The following is a 20,820-nucleotide window of genomic DNA, read 5'->3' as shown; positions in this document are numbered from 1 at the left end:
AGAGTCATCTGGTCACCGGAGAGTGACAGCTCAACAGCGGAGACCGCATCAGAGCGCACTCACTCATTTCAGGGCGGGCGAAGGATGCGGGAAATGCTGAGCGCCGCGCACGTGTTGGACCCTTCAGGTTGTGTGACGCTGAAGGACCAGGAGGCAGAAAGGCTGAGCAAGTACTCACAGGTGAATGTGAGGACTGTGGAAACTCTGGAGGCAACATTTGGTAAATGGGGTTTCCATTTGTCCCACCTGTGTACAGGTGAATGGTTGCGTCATTGCTCTGGTGGCTACTGGCCACATCAAAGTTCAGATTATGGGACAAAAAGATAAAGAAAATATTTTTTTAAAATCCCATCACAGCAGTGTACACTCCATGTATGAAAAGTTTAATATTAATTAAGGCAACTCTTAACCTTGTAGTCTATGTAGAGTTTCTTTTAAAGGTACACTATGTAGTTTTGGGTAAGACGTTTCAAGAGAGAAAATTGTTCCCACTGTTCTTAGAGGAAAACATTATTTCTTATGGTTTTACTTCCTTTTTTATTTGCAGGACCCTTGTAAGTAGCCAGCTATACATTTCTAGCGTCAACCTTTGTTCCGGAGACCAGATTTCCCTTGAGGATGACTTGTTTATTCAGTTACTAATGTGTTTGAAGTGTTACCTTATTAATGTTGTGTTAATGTTGTAAATGTTTCTTTTCCAGAGCTACATTGTGCACCTTTAAAGCCCACCTCCACTCTAAGGTCTGCTCCGCTCAACAGTGACTTGATTTGGATGTTTGAGCTTCACTGTCACAGAATGACATAGAAAAAAAATACGCAGGATAACATTGAATACAGAATACATAAATAAGTGTTAATTGGTGTTTCTTGCTGCAATAGGTTAAAAAAACTTCCAATCTAACAAGTAAAAATCGTCAAAAATGCCCCAAAAGTCCCATTTATCTACTGAAATCCTACCTTCTAGGTGATGTCTTACATTAAAGGTTCAATATGTAGGACTTTTTTTTTGTTAAAATCATTTGAAAATAATCAACACAATGTGTAGAAATAATGTAGTAATGCAGTCGTTAGCATGTTAACCAGCCAGCCAAGCTTTTTATTGTCACCTGATACACTTTGCACCTCAAGACAGGATGGTCCGGTAGTACAGCTCAGGCCTCTGGAGGTGGGCTAGCTCAGCTAGCTGCACGGCTAACTGAGCTAACTAGTTCACAGCAGTTTAATTAGTAAATAAACCAAACCAAGAAGTGTAATGAGATATTTTTGACCAGAGGTACAGTTGGTAAGATTTTTTGCACTGATGTATGTGCAAGTGTTTGACATTCAACAGCTGAAGGAGTAAACGAACAACACAAATCAGACACAAATTAATATCACTTTATCTATCTTCATACTCTTTGAGGACATAACAAAATGACAAACTGTCTATGGAGTCTGTTTTTCCTTTCACCTGGGCTCATGAAGAGGATTAGACTATCACACACTAAAGATGAAAGTTTGAGAAGAGCTGATGTGAGCATTTCAGCCAGAATGACAAAATAAGATCGAGTAACTCTCAGGTTAAGTTGCTGACAGAGGGATCTGAACTCACTAAAATAGCTCTCTAATCAAGCCCTCTCTAAAGGGCTGGGCTGCGTCCACAGTCATTGCTTCAGGTAATATCAGTTTTTATGCATAAGCTGTCAACGTGGAGCATAAAACGACAAAAATAACCAATATGAAGTGTAACTGACCCACGCCTCAGTCTACATGGAGCCTGAATGTTCCCTGAATGAAAACTAACACACAAATATGGAGGTGTTGCATATATTACACCCAATACTGTCACACACTGTTACATGTAGGTCGCTGTGTTTGGAGCTAGTTGCAACTGTGGTGACGCCCTAATATAAAAACTGATGACCTGTTACATAAAATACAAGTAGTATAAAGAGGCAGATAACTATGACTTCCGCTAACTTTTGTTTCGATCGAAGCTGTCGCCATTAGGTTAATCTCGGTCCAAAGGTCAGTGTGATGACAACCCACTCCCACTGTAGTTTACAACCGTCACTCAGTCCGGTGAAGACGGCACAAAGACAAGCAGCAAGATGAAGCACCTGTTGTTTCTGGGGATTGCTTTTGTCGCGTTCCACGTCAGCCAGTCATTCATTCCAGGTATATCAAACTGTTTTCTGTTTTTTTTTATCGCTGTTAATTTAAAACCGTAACACGAGTTCAGGTTTACTTTTCGGAAAAGGCCCGGCTTTTAGCATACGGGCTCATCTTTGGTGAATGACTATGAAGTGCTCGCCTTGTTAATTGTTTTCCAAGCTGCAGAAATAGTGCTTTAATGTTACGTACATGTGTTGTATTTGACCGCCAGTCTTTTCCACTCAAATGTAATGTTTCATTTTTTGCTGAACGTTTTACCTTTGGTTCGTTTCAAAGCAATATGGCGGTTGCATGGCGGGACTTGATAAACTGCAGGCTGACTCAGATACAGTTCAAGAGTGACGTCTGCGTATTTTCTTGCATTAAGGGGAGAAAAAAAATAATTCATTTCAATCAGAAATCAAAAGGAAAAAAAATGTGAAAGAAAGTTTCAGTTCATTATACAAGCTGCGAGTCTCAGCAGGATTAAATTGTAATTTACCTTTTCACTAACTTCATGTTCATGCTGTGACTTGAAACTAAAGCCAACAATAATTGTCTTTAGCCGTGACCAAAAGGAAAAGACAGTCTTTAGCCTACTATACGTTTAATCTCCTGGAAATGTTATTTACATACTGTTAACGACGTGCTAAGCTGACTGGACATTTCCTTCCTCTATAATTCCAAACATTTAAACACTGAGATCATTTCTGTCTGAGCCTGAGCGAGATAAACTGAAACTATGTCAACTGGTGACCTCATCTCACCTGGCACCTGTGCAAATGATTGAGGAGAGCCACAATTTGAGCATCTATTGAGCAAGTTGGTTGGTTTCCCTCCAAAATCAAGTGCATTTTGTGAGAAAAGTCTGATCTTTAAAGAACCTTTGAAACCGCTTCCCTTCTGTGAAATCTATGAAGGGCGGGAGGACTGAAAATGTACCATAAATGATACTTTTTATTGCTGTCATAAAAACAGGGAGTGGGTCTCTGGTGATGAGGTTAGTTAAACATTAAATGTGTAGTCACAGGTTGATGATTTCTACTGAAACACCTTCCATACAGTTACTGTGCCATCTTGCCATTGTGCTCCATAGCCAGTAGTGCCTCTGACGAAAACACTGTGTAACTGCTTGAAAAACAGAGTTAACTTTTGCTAATAAAACTAATAAAACTGACTCTTTTTTTTTAATCATCCAACAGAATTCTGCAACTTGCCCCCAGATGAAGGTCCAGGCTCCACGTTTATATTTGCCCTGTATTACGATGCCAAACTAGATCAGTGCCAACCATTCTTATACAAAGGCGAAGGAGGAAATGCCAACCGTTTTGAAAATGAAAGAGAGTGCATAAGAAACTGCTCTGCCAAAGCAGAACAAATCTACCCCATGGATGGTAAGATGATGTTATGGATTTATAGTGACAGGGGATTAATGCAATCAGTCATTTGTTTGAAACTGTTTGAAATGTGCAAAATGTCTTCAAAGACCACCTAAATGTAGATGAACCCAGTCTTTGAAAAAACGATCCTTCCTCCTGTCTGTTTGTTGAGGACTTTGGAACATGAACTGGCTAACGAGGTAGAGTTTTATGGCCTAAAGGACAATGAAAGGGAACCGGCAAATCATCACAAAGCCGTCTGTAACTGAGAGAGAGCGAGAGGGGCCTTCTTGAGATCTGTCTCAATCTGACTTTTAAGCAGGGATCCCTCCATTACATGACCACAAAATGTAGCTGTTATCAATGCCGCTGTGTTATGCTATTGTGTGTCAATAGCATAACCCAAATAACATGAGTTTTACTTTTTCTTTTTTCACATGCTGTAAGAAAGACGTGTGAGCATTGAGTATTAGCAATACGCCACCAAGTGGTGAAAGAGCAGCACTACCCATGACAGACAGAAGTGTGAAAAAATACAGCCTTATTATGTTTTATCATCTAATACTCTGCTGTATCAATAGCTGAGCAGTTTGTATGAAACAGCAACTTTTTAGTATCATTAATAAAATGCAAAAACTGCCATGACTACCTTTAATGATGATGACGATGATGATGATGATTTTTTCCCTTCACAGCCAGTGAAGCTTGCCACTACAAAAAGGCCGAAGGTGTATGTGGTGGCAAGTACTTGAGATACTACTACGATTCAGTTCATAAGAAATGCAAGAAATTCCTTTGGACTGGATGCATTGGAAACGGGAACAGGTTTCTCAACTCTCAAATCTGCAACAACACCTGTGATGGCATCCAAGGTGAGCACACATTTCTCCCTTATGTACACAGTTGCTGTTAATTATATATGTTAATATATCAAAATCTGAATGCATGTTCTTAAATTAATCAGAGTCAGTAATGATGCATTAAATATGGTATTAATGGTCATTGTTTTGGTTGTAAGATGATCCTGTGGGCGATGAAATCGAGGAGGACGAGCCAGACACTCCTATTGGTCAGTAAAGACACAATGAACTCAAACAGTCTTTATTATACAATATATACTGTTTTTTATTTTAAAAGTGACATTATAAACAGAACAGATTCCTGTTTTGGTTGAGTTTGTTTGAGAGCAAACTAGATTTCACACATTATACATTGTCTGCATACAATTCTTTGAGCGTTTAATCGATTTACATGAATCCTACTCATCTGTAACACTTCTGTCATTTTACACAGCAATCATCTGCGGAGTTCTGCTGGCTGCCATCGTTGTCGCCATCTTCACAACTGTGATTGTCTTGACCGTTAAGTCAAAGTAAGAGATTTATTTCTTTTTCTTTTTTTTTTCATCTTTAGTTTACATCAAGAGTGATGACTGACAACAATGAAAATAAACAATTAACATTACTTACAGTTAATGATTACTCTTCTTAAATTGTTTTAATATGCTTTCTACTTGTTCAGGAAAAAGAAGTCCAAGAAGTCTGGAGGGAAATCTAAAGAGCCTGATACAGCTCTCCAGGAGCAGAGGCTCGAAATGTCATAGAAAATCATGTCACTTCCAGCCCAAATGTGGAGTCTTTTCCAGCTTGGTTTTGTATTATAACTCTACTAGTCTTGATACCAAACATATCGACTGATTCTAACATTTAAGTTGACTTTGATCTTTTACTGACATATGTAATAGGCATTACAATTCTGCTCAGTTTTCTATTTTGTCTCACCTCTACAATATGTGCAAGTTGGTGATGTTTTTTAAGTTGTTTTTTCCTGCAAGCTTTATCCTTTACTTTGAATCACTAATCCAAAATAAATCTCATTAGTTTAAGAGTTATCAAAAGAAACCAGAGCTTAAACAATGTCAATTAATTGATTAGTAGTTGATTGATGGAAAATTCATCAGCAACCATTTTGATGATTGATTAATTGTTCAAAGTATTTTTTCTAGGGAAAATAACAAAAATTCCCTTTGTTCCAGATTTTCAGTTGTGAGATTTCCTGCTTTTCTTTGTATTATGTGTGAATATACAAAATAAATTTGGGCTTTGGACTGTTTGCCTGACAAAACAGGCAATTTGGGTCCCTTTTCTCAAAAAATGTAAAGTCACATGAATTATTAATGGTGATTATTGTTAATTACAGCCCTAAAAGAAACATCCAGAAAGCTTTTTACACAACTTTCCATCAGATCAAGACAGTGTTCAGTATTCAAACATGAACACGAGCAGAACAGCGTCATTACAATTAAGTGAATCGCTTTAAACAGTGTGCTCTCATGGTCATTTCAGTGTTTCCAAAATATAACTGCGTCATCACCTGGCTCAAAAATTTGCTGAAAAATGTCTGAAGTCTTCTAAAGGCACGTGCCAATTCAAAACCCAACACATATATTTAGAGCTGTTTCTCGTACAGTGATGACCACTGCACACTCTGTGTTATTATGTTTTTCTGCTCAGCATCTTTGAATCTTTTGTTTTAGGCTGTTAAGATCTCAACAAAAAGTGTGACAAACAACCTTTCACATTTTCTACAATTTATTCTGAAATGTATGACTGTAGTATGATTAAATGCTTATGCTCCGTATTTGTGATATAAAATAACACATTACATTGTCTGATTTCATGGAAAATGTTTCGGTGGGGTTCGATTTCTTTTATTCACTGTAATTGATGTAAATATCCATGAAAGATTCTGATTATCATGTAGGCTAATGTGTTTTAGAGCTGAAAATGTTCTTGAACAGTGTTGTTTAACAAAATACACAGCAGATACTTATTTTCAGGGTGCTTTTGTACTGTTTAAAAATGAAAGAAGGTTTTAACAGGATTTTTCCAAGTTAGGTTGTTTGATTATTTTAATGGAATATGCTGTTTGCATTCATTTTGATGTTAAGTTTACCACCATTATTGATGAAATGTAATTATTTGTGCAACCTATTAAGCCATGTCCCCATTTTTTAATTGTGTGTGAGCCTGAATTGTATATTCCTTTAACAATAAACATTTGGAAAACAATATTCATTTGACACGTAGGCCTATTGCGGTTACAGTGAACTGATTTGCTGTGAGTATCCAGGAACTCTGTAAAAGTTGTGCTCTCATTAGCCCAAATAAAAAGCTGATTTTCTTACCCCTGAGGTCAAGAGTCTCTGTTTAAGAAGGGGTTGAATGTAGCGATGGGCCTATTGGACACTGTCTCAAATGAATAGCTTAGCCTATATGAGATCATGAACAATCATTGTATCAGCTGCTGCACTGCCTTCATCATATGTGAAGAAAACAAATGGCTTATCATATTTAAAAGGGATTTCCCTGCTTTTCCAATGGCTCATATTGCTGTCAGATTCATTGATCAACATACTGACTGATAAGCCAACATGCAAAATATTAAAGCCAACTATCATAACCTGTAAATAAATAATTAGGCTAATTAATATTAGAAGTCTGGCTGTCAGATTTAAGCAGTAAAGTTTCTCATCTGAGCGACCAGTCACTGGTCCAAACACATATGCTAAAGTTATAGCCTATGGTAAATTAGCCATTAGCTAACTTATGAAAGGAAAATGATATTTTGTTGATAGTGGGCCAACTAGCTTACTTTAATCTAATTCTAATAATGCAATTTGTGGCATTTTGCAGGTGCAGGAAGTGTTTTCCTGTTCCGTCTAAATGTATACACCCAACACGGGTATGATGTAACTTGACGGTAAAACAATTTCACCATTTTAACAAAACTCACATACGTTGTCGGAAGCGAGGCAGAGGCACGCTACCGCGCATGCGTGCCACGCTGACACAAGTTGAGTCCTGCACCGTTGCTGAAATAGGTTAAACACCACCGTGTTTAATGTCAGTAGGTATAATTACATTAGGGAAACACTGCCGACCCAAATATGAGGCACCTACAGAATCTATAAGCGGCCCGGGGACTGTAAGCGAAGCAGGAAGTAGTCGGCACCTCCTCCCAGAAGCTTTCTCATCTTTGTTTTGTAGTTGGCAAACGGCCGAGCCGGCAGACACGACGTCACTTCCTCAAGTTATTTCCATTTGTTTGTGGCAAACGCCAGCAGTTATCTTCTACCCTATACACCAAAGATAACGATACTAATGTAATTTCCAGTATGTCAGGGTGGAAACAGCAGTGCCTTTCATTCCTGCGTGCTGCTGTACTCTGAAATTACGCAAAAAAAATACAGTGGCTATCAAACGTGTTAGCGTTAGCAAAAGACAGGAAAACGTGCGCTCGCGAACAGAAGTAACGCTAGTTGGTCAGCTAACCTTAGCTAGCTAGTTTAGGTTAATTGGCTAACTATTGTTAGCTGCCTGGTTCCTGGTACCGTCTGTGCTGTGGTGTTGGCTAACATTAGCTGACTTACTCACGATTGTACACTGATGGAGTGCCCTCATCTGAACTCAAATGTGAGCTGCTCTATCGATTCCTCCAGGTTCCCTAACGGTACTCCGTCCTCCTGGTGCTGCAACGGTAAGAAAAGTGCTCCTCACCATCGCTGTCATCCAACGTTACTACATTAATGGAAACGTAAATTAGCGCCAGTCGGCACCGATACTGCTGTGTTTGGGTTGTTGTCAGCCAGACAGTGTAGCTACAAGTCAACAGCTATCACAGATGGAGATCACAATTCACCAGATACACTGCATATCCCTGTGACACATAAAATAATCACCCTTTCAACTGCAATACAATGTCTTATTTCGCTGTGTGCTTCTCAGTCAAGACAGCTTCTTGTATCTTCAGTTTGCAGGTCCAATAAAAGCCCATGGATTTGCCTTACCTGTCAGGTGGTCCACTGTGGAAGGTAAGTTAGTGTTGGTTTGTTGGCAACTAAAACTCTGGTGTGTGTGCCAGTCCTTTTTCTTTCGTTGAACATTTTCACTTGGTGTGCAACAAGTCAATTATAAAGCCATGTAAGAGCTGCTATACATGAATTTAGGTTTGCTGTCTACAGAACTTAGTGGTCACTGGGATGGCTGTGTGTAAATATAGTCCTCAAAAACAACGGGGTTAACAAAATGCATGTTAAGTATCGGGCAAAATCATTCTCCCAGTGCTGCGATTGTGTTTGGATGGGTCTATGTAGCCCCTGTTTACTGTGTGTCATACTTGCGTTCAAGTCACATCGCTAAGCATCTGGTTTTTCTCAGACAATTCTTAAAAAAAACACTTGCCATATTTCCAAAATCCTCAGAGACTCATCTAACCATGTGGATGTAAATATTCTGTTTGCTGTATAAAATTAGATTTTTAATCCGTTTCCCAAGTTTGAACTCTACTTTCTAAGACAGTCTACGGAAATGACATGTATTCACTTGCTTTGTACAACAAAGGAAAACTGTAAATGTGTTAATGTCAAATACAACTATAACTAATATATTGAATTTCAAATTTTGGTACATGTCCTACAAAGTAAGCAAGAAGATATTTTTATTTGGACATTGTGTAGTAGTATTCTGAGCTTAGCAAATCTTTTTTGTCGTGCTGCAGACAGATTGTTTTTGAACAGATGGTTAGAAGAGTCTTTGTCTTATTTGGAAATACTCTCAAAACATGAGCAAGTAGTGTTTGTTTTTATATTTTTGAGGGGGAGCAGATTCTTTGATGGTATTTGTGAGCATAACATAGGCCAATAACTGTTATGGTTTATATTTGTCATTTTCAGATAGTGCCAGATGTCGTGTGTTTATAAAGCAATCTCTTCCTCTATAGATACGTCAATGGACATGCAAAGAAACACTTTGAAGAGAGCCAAGTCGTTAGTGTTAGTCAAAAGAAGGGTGAGAAACAGGAGAAAGAGAAATCCCATCATTCTGTCTGCATGGACTGCAGCAACCACAGTGTATTCTGGTGAGTGTCCTTCATGACCAACCTGTCCGATCTCTCACTCAGTGTGAGACCCTGCAAAAGTACAGTCATAAACGTTTTAACATAAAAGGATTATGATGTTGTATGTAAATGATGTTTCTTTTTCATCATGAATTTATTTAATAAATAAATAATAATAAATGATCAGTTAATTTGCTAATAATCCCATGTTCTCCTGGTTACATGCTACAAATGATCACATGTTAATTACAGCTATATTCAAACTTGTATGATGAAATTATATGCAGTGTATTTATGATTACCGTTTTTCTTATGCAAAGTTTTAATCTCAAAAACATGACTGTGTTTTCGAATAATTATATGATTTGTCTAATGTGGATTTACAGTTACAGATGTGATGACTTTGTCGTCAATGACACCAAACTCGGGCAGGTGCAGAAGGTGAGGGAGCATCTTCAGAGTTTAGAAAAGTAAGTACGAAGTCTTTAAGTAGGCTATTTTGTTTGTGTCTCATTGTTTTACTCTAGCATCATTACACTTGCCAAATTATGTAAATAAAAGTAATTACATTTTGTATTAGTTTTGGTAGTCTGACAGCGTTTGACATAAATAGTCAAGGTAAGAAATATCTCCCAAGAAAATCAGCCTAATCGGGAAGATACACTCATAAAATATGATTCACAACGTGCTCCATACAAGATCATCAGATAAAGTGTTTTACCCTCTTACAGCGCAGCACTGATGGGGGACAGACCGAGGAAAAGGAAATTTCAGGAAAGCCTAGCTCCAGACAGCAAGTTGGTAAAAGACAATGTAAGTGCCTTAAGATTTTCTGATTGTTTTCTTCTCTTAGAAAAGGCAAAAATTGTAGCTGCTTCACAATTACGTGCTTGCACAAAAGACTCTACTACCACTCACACTTTGCTCACATTTTCCTTTTACACTGTGGGACAGGCCTCCAATTAAATGAGTCACAGCAGCCTTTTAAAGAGCTCGACACTAAGTGACTCTCAAGATATCTTTTAATGTTAGCTTAGAACTTGCTTTTGGTCACGATTCTTCCTAAGGCTCTTCAAAAATATATTTTAGGTACATATATACACGTCTCTCTCTGTCTCTCTTGTCTCTGTCAGGATGGGGTGGCGTTAGGTGCTACAGGCCTGCGAAACTTGGGCAACACGTGCTTCATGAACGCCATTCTGCAGTCCCTCAGGTAAGGCATGCACTGAAGATGAGGTATGTGGGTGGTAAACTGGGTTTGCAGCATGGTTCAGCAGCTGCCCCTGTAGACCCAGGGCCTCACGACCAGTCATCCTTTATTAATACAGTCTGGGGCACAGGCAGGGGAATTACACAGGCAGCTTGGAAACAAGACACAGTCAAAGGCCAGATTTCACATATTTTGCCTGGAACATGAAGGATTATACTGGCATGTTTCCAGAGTTAGTTTATATCACGTACATGTTATCTTACTTACCAAAGCATGCCATAGATTTTTGATAGAAATCTGTTTTCCTAATATCCAAGCAGCCATTAGTTTCCATTTGTTTCAGTATAGTGATGAAATCAATTTGCAGAAACTTGAAATGTGCTTCATGAAGTTAAGTTATTGCTGTTAATTTCTAGTTGTATGTTTATGTATGTAGTCTGACCTTTTATGGGCAACATCTGTTTCCCCCTTAAAGTCAATAAATAATGCAAATCATCAGTATTTAATTGTAGTTTTACTGTGTCATTGCAAAAAAATGCAGCTTCAAAGTTTAAGCAGGCTACAATTTCCTTTTTTAACTTTTACAAAACTACTCTCATCTCAAAAGTCTTAAGTTTGGATGCGCATCCTGTGAAAGCGAAATGAAAACCTTGTAAGAAAGTAGAACAGGTACACAAGCTTGTCAAATACACTGTGTGGTGAAACGGGTCTATCACTCATTAGGTGGTGGTCATGCATAATAACTAGACAATATGCAAATAAAGCCTCAAAAATTAGTCGGTGTTTAAACAAACATGGATACATTTTGCAGGAACTTGTAGCACACAAATAAGACACAGATGAATGGAAACTGAAATACTAATACCTAATAGTTTTAAATGCAGCACTGTTAGTTGGTGAGTGTGCAGCAGAAAAAATGGCTCTGTAGTCAGAAAATCAAATCTAAAGGACGGGTCTCTTAACAGACAGACATAACTTCTCTAGCGTCTGCATTGAAAAGATCGCTGTTTGTCAAATTAATCTGCACCTTCAACTTCATAACCACATAACTATAAAGTAATGGTACCAAATGTTTGTCTAAAAGGCTGGAAAACAGCAGTAATGTAACATACTTTTATTTGCTAATAAAGTGGATAGAACAAGCATCTTAAAGTGTTTTTTTGTTTGTTTTTTTTAAATAAGGTGTGTTTCCTTCTAACAAGGTGCTCAGACAGCTCTCATTGTTGATAATGGGTGTGCCTGTTCAGGTTTGAAACATATTTTCACAAAACGTGTGTCTCTTTTTGACAGCAACATCGAGCAGTTCAGCTGTTATTTCAAAGAGCTGCCTGCAGTGGCTCTGCGCAGTGGTAAGACGGCAGGAAGAAGGATGTACCACACCCGCAGCCAAGGGGACAACAGTGTGTAAGGTCCTCTTCTGGAGGAGGGGGGATCTATGGGCTGAGTGCTTTTATCTGAAATACATTTCAGCATCGCACACTCTTAGTGTTATACAATGAGTCATGTCTTTTGCTGAAGAGTATTAGACGGGCTTTAGATGTTGGTAGTCCCAGGTTGTGCAGCTTGGTAAACGGGTTTCTTTATGTTGAACAGGTCCTTGGTGGAGGAGTTCAGGAAAACCCTTTGTTCCCTGTGGCAGGGCAACCAGACCGCCTTCAGTCCAGACTCCTTATTTTATGCTATATGGAAAATCATGCCAAGTTTCAGGTATGTCAACACTGTACAAAGAATTTACCAGAATTAAGCTAAGCAGGAAACCGTTAACTTTTCTTTCAATGTGTTTGGGTATAGCACATTATATTAGAGATTTGGTCAAAGATGCAACATGCCTAACAGACTGGAACAATTCATTGTGAGTTGTAACATTATTTAAACCTGTGTTTGTTTATCCAGGGGCTATCAGCAGCAGGATGCCCATGAGTTCATGCGTTACCTGCTGGACCACCTACACCGGGAGCTCCAGTACAGTCGCAACGGGGCGTCTCACCCAGTCTCACCTCAGGATGGGGTCAGACTCTCCACCGCAGAGGGCAAATGCTGCATGTAAGCCCTACTGATGAGACTGTTTTTGTATGAACGTTACGTGTGCATGTGTTTTTCTGGTCCAGTTTGATTACACATTCAACAATATAGATATGTTTATCCCATTTTACTAAACTGAGTTTAGTTTTCCTGCTCGTTTTCATATTTAAGCAGTCAGTTTTTAAGTTTGTACTCTTGGCCTTCAGTAATGAGCACATCAAGCAATGAGTTACTTGAAGACAATCGATTGAAGGCAACACACACCACTTGTTTTATCTCTTTTTTTGTAGTGCAGGGAATCGATTCTAATTCTAATGGAAAAAGAATAAATCCAGCACAAGATTCAAATGTGCATTTATTAGTGAAAACGTTAATCATACATTCATGACAAAGGTTTATGTTAACCGTTTGATTCTTTACAGAAATGGGAGTGCCAGTGTTGTCACATCCAATTTTGGTGGGATACTTCAGAATGAAGTCAACTGCCTGATCTGTGGGACAGAATCTCGGAAGTTTGATCCATTTCTTGGTAAGCAGGTTGAAGACAGACTCAGCATGTTTTCTCATTTTCAGCACTTTTGTGATCTAGCAAAGCCGTTTCCCCTGTAGTCTTTCTGAAAGAATGTAAAGACATTTACTTGGTCTTATATAATACAATCCTTTAATGCCTTTTCCCCCCTCCCTTTTTTACTCAGATCTGTCTTTGGACATTCCCAGCCAGTTCAGACAAAAGAGAAGCAAGGACCAGGAGCCGGGGCCAACATGCACCTTACGTGGTAGGTTTCCCACTGTCAGAGGTAATGACTCATTAGACATTTTTGGCAGTATAAGCACTTTATATTTGTTTTGCTTTGTTTTAGACTGCTTGCATAGCTTCACTGACCTGGAAGAACTTGATGAAACAGAGCTGTACTATTGCCACAAGTGTAAGAAGCGACAGAAATCCACAAAGAAGTTCTGGATCCAGAAGCTGCCAAAGGTTAGGAGAACCACTGTCTCAATTGTTTTATAACAGTTTACTAATTTGACTCTTTATTTTTATGACAGTAAAGAAGTGGGGAAAATGATGTGTTTTGGTATAATTGGAGGTTTTATGTCCAATTGTAGGTTTTGTGTCTGCACCTAAAAAGGTTCCACTGGACAGCCTTTCTGAGAAACAAGGTGGACACCTACGTGGAATTTCCACTGAAAGGCCTGGACATGAGGGGCTACTTACTTGAGGTGAGCTCAGAACAGAATAAATGCTCATCATTTTAAATTGATACGTTCCAGAAAAGGCACATCAGGAAATGGTTTAAATCGAGAAATAATACTTTTATGAAAATGGAAGTTCTGCATTTTGGTCAGCGTGGCTCATTAACCACACTAGTGCCACAATAAAAAAAACCTAACAGGTCAGTTCTCTGTGAAAATTAACTGTGGTTTTGTGTACCGAAAAACAGCGGCTGTACCCATAACACAATATGCAAAGTAAATGAACCACCCAACAACTACCCACATCCCCTTTTTCTCTCTGTTTACTGTTATGGAAGATTCCAAGTGCAAAACAAGTTTGCTAAAGTTGTCTTTGTGGAAATTTTATTGGTATTACTTAGTCATACTTGTAGGAAACATCACAATACCGCAGTGACTTGGTGTACTTGTGCCAAATGTGAACCTTTGTAATGAAGGGTTATGGTTTAGTAACTTAAAAAACAAAGAGTCAAAACATGAGCGTTTTGCTTATGATCTTTCCATGATGTGACTACACATCTGACCTTGTCAAGCATGTGAATTATGATAGTGAACAGCTGCATTGTACATTAGTCACAAACCAAGAGCCGCAGACAGCATGAAGAACAGGCAATTTAAAATGTGGATGCAGGAGGTCTTTTTATTTACAAAAATTACAATAGCTTCTTTGCCAGATTGGTGATGTAGTCTAACTGAACAGTCAGCTGATGATTGATTTACATCCACAACCAAAAGACACAGATCATTGTCGGCCTCTGCTGGCTGACCAGACAAACAGAGTGAGAAAAATGATGGAAATTATCTTAAATTACATTGCACACACTAATAGAGTCGTAACATTTAGTCAATTAGTTGATCAACATAAAATGTATTCAGTAACTTGTTAATTATTAGTTTATGTCATCTTTTTGTATAAAAATGCTTAGAAATCAGCCTCTCAAATGTGAGGATTTGCTAGTTTAAGTTCTCTATGGTAATGGGCTGTAATTATTTTTTTGACATCATGTAAAAAAAAAAATGATGGTTGGCATATTTCACATCTTCCAACATTTTACAGACTAAATAATTAATGTTTAGTGTGTTTGGTCTACAGAAAGAAAGAAATCTGAATGTTGAGGATGAGCCGTGATGAGCAATTAACTTTGTTGTTGCAGTTCCATCTGTAGTGCATTGATTAATTATTTGGATCGCTGGGTGATACCTGCGGTGCTTCTGTTATCTGACAAACCTGGACTACCAGCATAAACTGTTTCACTTAAAATAACTCCTTGTATCATTTCAGAGTTGGCAAAGCTTGTTCTTCTTTAAAAGTCTGTGCTGGGGGGATTTTAAAAAGTCACTTTCCACGATCTTTCAAATAAATATAGTACTGAAAGAAATGCAGACATTGTTCTAAATATCTTTACTTGGTTATTATTATTCTACATGAGAGTGAGAGTGAGAGAGAGCCTTGACCGTCCTATATTCGTCTCATGTAGGAAATGTTTGTATCATCCCTGCTTTACATTTTTATGAACACATCTCTCACCAGCATCCAGGCGGCATCTTACTGTCACACACTAGACTACTGCTACCAAGTAGAATAGCAATGCGCTTTGATTCACCTCACACGCTAACAAGCACATAAAGCCTCACCTCACTCAAACAAACGGCTCTGTCTCACACACACGCAATGCAGGCCTACGTGAGGCCTATGTCACACTTCAAACTAATTAACAGACTGATTAAAATGGAGTGTTGCAGGAGAACTTGTATGTGATTTTTGGTGTGAAATAAAACTGGCATCGATTTACAGAAGAAACGGGTTATGTAGTGAAACGTCAAACTATATCAATATAAACATGTTGGCTCAAAATGTATCTTGTTTGAATATATATCTCGTTATACCGCCCAGCCCTTTTTCATGTGAAACTTTTGTGTGTCTACTTGCCTGAAAGTGAGATCTGGGTGGTCTATCTCCTTTAAGTTGTAAATCTTTGAGTCGTGATGTTGTGGGTGGAATCGAGAACCTTATCTTGCCCTTTTTCTTTGTGTTTACAGCCTGAGAATTCATTACCAGAAAGCTGCCTGTATGACCTTGTTGCTGTCGTGGTGCATCATGGATCTGGGTGAGTAAATTGAAGCATCACAGTTTAAACACACAAATGGGGAAGTTGAAATTGATATTCATTAAAGTTTCATCTGTTTAATTATACTTGTTTTAATGAGCACACACAGCATCCAGAGTGCTGCAGCATCTTGCATATATCAGACTTGCTGGGGTCAATATCTTTTTTTCCCTCCGGCTGTGTTTGGATGCATGTGATTTTGTAACCATGGTAGCAAAACGAACAGCTGGATCCCTCCATCATAAATCTATACATTATCATCTGCCGACTAGCTCTGCCCGCCTGAGTTGGCCGTCAGTCATCCAGTTGCTGTATAAACAATTCAAATCCAATTTAGCTGAAAAGCCTTGTGGACAGCTGCAGTTTAAAAATTCATGAAGCCACTACATGTTGAAAGGCATTAGGTTGAAAGTCCTTGAAAATGTGTTTAGATATGCCAAGAACAGTTTGCCAGAGTCCTGCAGATTTACCTCTGGCCTCTAAGTGGTGCTGATGCACCACTGCTGTGTTGTCGAGCTGAACGTGTCCCTCTCACTTCAGCAGCAGTAAATGAAGTCCTGCGAGAAGCCAGACAGCAGAACGTGATATATGTGTCTGTGTTCACAGGGTTGGATCAGGGCATTATACAGCATATGGCAGCCACGAGAGCCGCTGGTACCACTTCAATGACAGCACAGTGACTCTGACCAATGAAGACGCAGTGAGGAAGGCCAAGGCCTACATCCTCTTCTACGTGGAGAGGACTGAGCAGGGGGCATCAGACAAGAGTGCCACAGACAGCACAGCCACTAACAAGCCTGCTGTGGACTCAGCAGCCGTGGACAGTGTTTCTTCAGAAGTAGTTGCTCAGGACACGGTTGCCACAGACATGGTTTTGCTGGACGTGGCAGCATCACACATGAATACCCGCGACGTGGCAGCCCCAGATAATGCTGCGTTGGGAAATGAGAGTGAAGACATGGCTGAACTGCATAACGCTGACACAGCTTCCATGGAAGCTTCACCAGATAGGGATACCTCAGAAAAGGCTGCGACCGAGGAAGCCAGCCAAGCTATACAAGCCGTTGCACAATGACTCTGTTAGACTGCCTCAGACCAGCTGGTCACTCCAGTTTGGCTTCACCTCAATCACATTTCTCACAGTGCTTGATTTTAAATAGTTAATTTTCACGTTTTAATGTATGTGCAACTATTTTGTTTTTTATGACCTGCATGACGGCATCATGTATAATTTGCTGCTTGAGTTTTGTTTAGTATGACTCTTTTCATTTGTTTCCTTGATGTTGTATTCCTCAGTCGAGGTAGACTTCTCCATATGTAATAGATTCCAAAGGTGATTGTTTAAAACGATGAAGTAAAGCTGTAGCCTTGGAAAACCTCAGTTGGTCCAATGTTTAGCGTAGACTGATGAGATTGATTGTGTCAAGACACTGTCATTGTAACAATATTTGGTTTTTCTATTGTTTTTAAAGTTTCTAATTTTGTAATTTCCACCTCTTCTTGAGAACCTCGTAGTTCTGTTTTCCAGGTGTTAGGGAAGATTTTAGCGAATAGAATGCAATGCATTTATTGACTGACAAGTGCTCGTTAGGGCTTGTGAAAGTTGTTTTAACTTCGTGACCAGAACCAATGTGAAAGAAATGACCATTCTCAAATTGTTTTGTTGTCTGTGTTGACGTTAGCGTATAATTTAACATTTGGTGTTGATCTGAAATGGGCTTGGAAACGGGCCCTGATGAAATGCTCTTTTAAAACATGTATCAGTGATAAAATACAACGAAGAATCCTTTTTCAAATGTTTGATGTTTTTTTCTTTATCTCTGGAAAAAATTTCACCCTTTTCTGAACCCCCGACGCAGCAAATCCATTACCACAGCCAGACAACATAGAGCCTTTAAAACTAGACATGAAGAGGGTTTTTTTGTTTTTGTTTCTACCATTACTCTTTCAAGCTTTTAAACCCTTTTCATCCACTAGATGCTAATGTGTTCTTTCGGTAATCTTTTGTTAGAAGCTCCCATTATTATGCAATTACTTTAGTCAGAATTATAAAAGCCTAAAGTCATGCAGCCACGTAGCCAACCCTAGATTTACAAAATCCAAGTGGATTCAGTTTGTTGTTAAGAACTTTTTTAACTTGAACTATAGCTGAATCATATAATGGCATCTTAGAAAATGTTCTTTATATGATTTAGTCATGTTTAACGATGTTTGTAAAAGGGAAGATGAGTAAATGTAGAGCTGAAGCGCTTAATCACCTAACCAGTTAATCTGCACCTATTTTGATAATCAACTAATCTTTGAAGTTGTTTTTCAAGCAAAATTGCAAAGTATTTGATGGGTATCACTCGTAAATGTGTAAATTATCTATTATCTTTGGGTTTTAGATGTTTCTTAAGACGAATGACACAACATTTGTAGACTTTCTTTGGCTCAAGAGTACAATTTTTACACTATTTCTTCTTATGTTATATAAACCAAACTGTTGATTTGTCAGGTACTCAGTAGAGCCGAGACCCAACAGTCCCCTTTTGTACTCACTCATAGGTACTAGCCATCTAAATATGCCAGCTTTTTTTTTTTCCATCAAGATCCATGCATTATTTCCAGAGAAATTAACAAAACTGTTTGTGAGCTGGACATACGCTCAGCAAAAGGTACTTTACATTGTGTTGATACGCCCAATTTAATTGTCCAAACACTCTTAAACAGCCGTTGATATGTCCCAGTGCGACCTTCAAGGAGAGGGAGCAAATTTTTAAGCAAGCCTCTTTTTTTTTATTTGTTGTTTTTCTTCCCCCTAGCGAACATCTCCGCCCACACACGCTCTCACACTCACACATAAGAGCTCCCCTCGGGACACGTGCCAGCCAGTCAGCCTTCTCGCTCAGGCAGGAACAAGCACTCCTGTATGATGAGGAACAGCTGCTCTTCCTCGCCTGCTCACAGGTGGCTGTGGGCTCGCTACCCTCTCTCCAATAACGACACAAGTGGCCCTTTTTTTTTTTCCCTCCCCTCCTTTTTTCTTTTACCTCTTGATGGCCAGATCGCAGCTGTCAACAATAAGCTCACATTGCATTGTGCTTAGTAGATCAGAAGCTCTGGTTAAGGACATCATGACCCAGTGAGTCACGGTACAGACTGTAATCAGCCTCCCAACAGTGGCATTTCCCAATGGCCTGCATTCCTCTTAGACTGGTGATAACAAGAGGAACAGGACATGACTGGTAATGTTCTACGGCGTGATGACATAGATATAATGGGATTTTGCCATTCTGCCATAACAGTACGTTCTCTGCTGCGCTCCAGTTGAGCAATTTCCAACCATGAGTCATAGTTCACCGTGTTCCTTTAGGTAAAGTGCTCCGTCATGTTGTTTGTGCGTGTGACTTTCACACGTGAATCGCTTGCCAGGTTTAGGTGATTATCTTGATTACAGCACCAGAAAGTTCCCTTGTCCTTAAAATGTGTCATTATCATTTTATTCAGTGTCTTGCAATTGAGAAGTTGATCCTTGTTTTGCTCCTTGTTACATGAAGTGGACAAAATATAAGTACTTTTAAAGAGGCTCTGTGAAACTTTAGCTGGAAGCTTGTGGTTAGTTCATGTTGGCAGACTCCATTTTCTGCTGTTAGCAGAGGGGAGAGAGGCACTGAGGCGACGCACGCAGTGAACGTGCATAAAGTCACATCCTTTGAACTGTCGCGGAAAATCCCATCCGAGTCCTTCACGAAGAAATCCACAGTCCAGCTGCATTAAACAATGTCAACAAATCATCTGCAGGCTTGTTTGGACAACGAGAAAGACAAGACGGTCTCATTTTTCATGTCACGTTACAATCCACTCACATACAGCCAACAAAAGGTGATTAATACATGTTGCACCACCATTATCTTTAAAAAAGAGTGTCACTCAAAGGTCGAGTTAAAGATCCCTACAGACATGCTTGAATAATACTCTACTCCAAATTATAATTAGTGTTCTGTGTGGGTTTTCCAACATGAACTAAGTTCGATTAGGCCTATCTAGTTAAAGATTCCTAAAGAGACAGTTCACCCCTAAATCAAAAATGGTGAAATGGATGAGATTGCCGTCCTTCTCAGCTAAGCTGTGGCAGCAGCTAGCTGAGTTAGGTTATTTAGCTAGCCGGTTCATTTCTATGAAAGCTTTTCAGTGATGAAAAAGCTGAAAAACTCGACTTCTTGGGTGTAAAACTACCCAGATCTTATGCATTGTGTCCACCAGCTGAGTGCCTTTTTAGTTTTGCCTTAGGCTAACATTAATGGGAATAAAATGGTTTAATGGTGCAGCTCTTCTAGACTTTCCAAATGTCATCAGACCAAATTTTGATGGTGAAACAAGTCTAAAAAGATATATATATCAAGAGAATGCAGACAGCCGATTTTCCCAAAACCTGTCAACTGTGACTCAAAAATCTAGACGTATTAACAGTGCTACAAATTTGTTGGTTTTGGGATGAACTGTCCCTTTAATAGGACATCTACTCCTCCTCCTCCTGCATGAAATAGTAATGAATGCGAAAACAGCCTTCTACAGTTTCAAACTGCACATACATCATTCTGCAAAGTGAAGCTCAAACAGAAGTGAGGAAACTTTAATACAAAACACATTTTTGATTGAAAGGTGACTCTGAGTCCAAATATCAAAAGAACATTTTAACTAGGGGAAGTTCGTACTGCTGGGCTGGTGATCTGCAGCACATTATAGAGGTGTTTCTCTGCTTTCATGTCACTCGGTGTGTATCTGAGAACTAGGCCAGGAGAGTGTAAACATCTGGCTCAGTCCAGCGCTTGCTGCCTGTTGAGAGCCATGACAG

At 39.1% G+C, this 20,820-nt stretch overlaps 2 protein-coding genes across 2 annotated transcripts; both read left to right on the top strand.

Annotated features, from left to right (window-relative positions):
• The first annotated feature begins 101 nt into the window (after positions 1-101).
• LOC311263382 (kunitz-type serine protease inhibitor bitisilin-3) lies at positions 102-6,669 on the top strand. Its single transcript, XM_084363407.1, has 7 exons — positions 102-180; positions 1,977-2,157; positions 3,336-3,527; positions 4,208-4,384; positions 4,531-4,581; positions 4,806-4,884; positions 5,034-6,669. The coding sequence occupies exons 2-7, from the start codon at positions 2,091-2,093 to the stop codon at positions 5,113-5,115; spliced, it is 648 nt and encodes a 215-aa protein (XP_084219533.1). The 5' UTR covers positions 102-180; positions 1,977-2,090; the 3' UTR covers positions 5,116-6,669.
• Positions 6,670-7,559: 890 nt separating this feature from the next.
• Positions 7,560-17,779, top strand: usp3 (ubiquitin specific peptidase 3). The gene is made up of 15 exons (XM_084364115.1): positions 7,560-8,051; positions 8,325-8,385; positions 9,294-9,431; positions 9,797-9,880; positions 10,142-10,223; positions 10,544-10,623; positions 11,911-12,024; positions 12,214-12,327; positions 12,514-12,663; positions 13,065-13,171; positions 13,338-13,418; positions 13,503-13,621; positions 13,750-13,863; positions 15,916-15,983; positions 16,590-17,779. The coding sequence occupies exons 1-15, from the start codon at positions 7,961-7,963 to the stop codon at positions 17,056-17,058; spliced, it is 1,872 nt and encodes a 623-aa protein (XP_084220241.1). The 5' UTR covers positions 7,560-7,960; the 3' UTR covers positions 17,059-17,779.
• Positions 17,780-20,820: the final 3,041 nt, after the last annotated feature.

Source organism: Pagrus pagrus, assembly GCF_965226575.1.
Source record: "Pagrus pagrus genome assembly, chromosome: 10".
NCBI lineage: Eukaryota > Metazoa > Chordata > Actinopteri > Spariformes > Sparidae > Pagrus > Pagrus pagrus.
Note: the sequence above shows the minus strand (reverse complement) of the source record. Positions and strands in the feature narration are given on the sequence as shown.

Excerpts from the sequence above, each read along its gene's own strand:
- LOC311263382 (XM_084363407.1), top strand. The coding sequence starts at position 2,091 with ATGAAGCACCTGTTGTTTCTGGGGATTGCTTTTGTCGCGTTCCACGTC. Across the intron at positions 4,385-4,530 it reads CACCTGTGATGGCATCCAAG|ATGATCCTGTGGGCGATGAA; the intron begins GTGAGCACACAT and ends TTTGGTTGTAAG. Across the intron at positions 4,885-5,033 it reads GTCTTGACCGTTAAGTCAAA|GAAAAAGAAGTCCAAGAAGT; the intron begins GTAAGAGATTTA and ends CTACTTGTTCAG.
- usp3 (XM_084364115.1), top strand. The coding sequence starts at position 7,961 with ATGGAGTGCCCTCATCTGAACTCAAATGTGAGCTGCTCTATCGATTCC. Across the intron at positions 10,224-10,543 it reads GCAAGTTGGTAAAAGACAAT|GATGGGGTGGCGTTAGGTGC; the intron begins GTAAGTGCCTTA and ends TGTCTCTGTCAG. Across the intron at positions 15,984-16,589 it reads GTGGTGCATCATGGATCTGG|GGTTGGATCAGGGCATTATA; the intron begins GTGAGTAAATTG and ends CTGTGTTCACAG.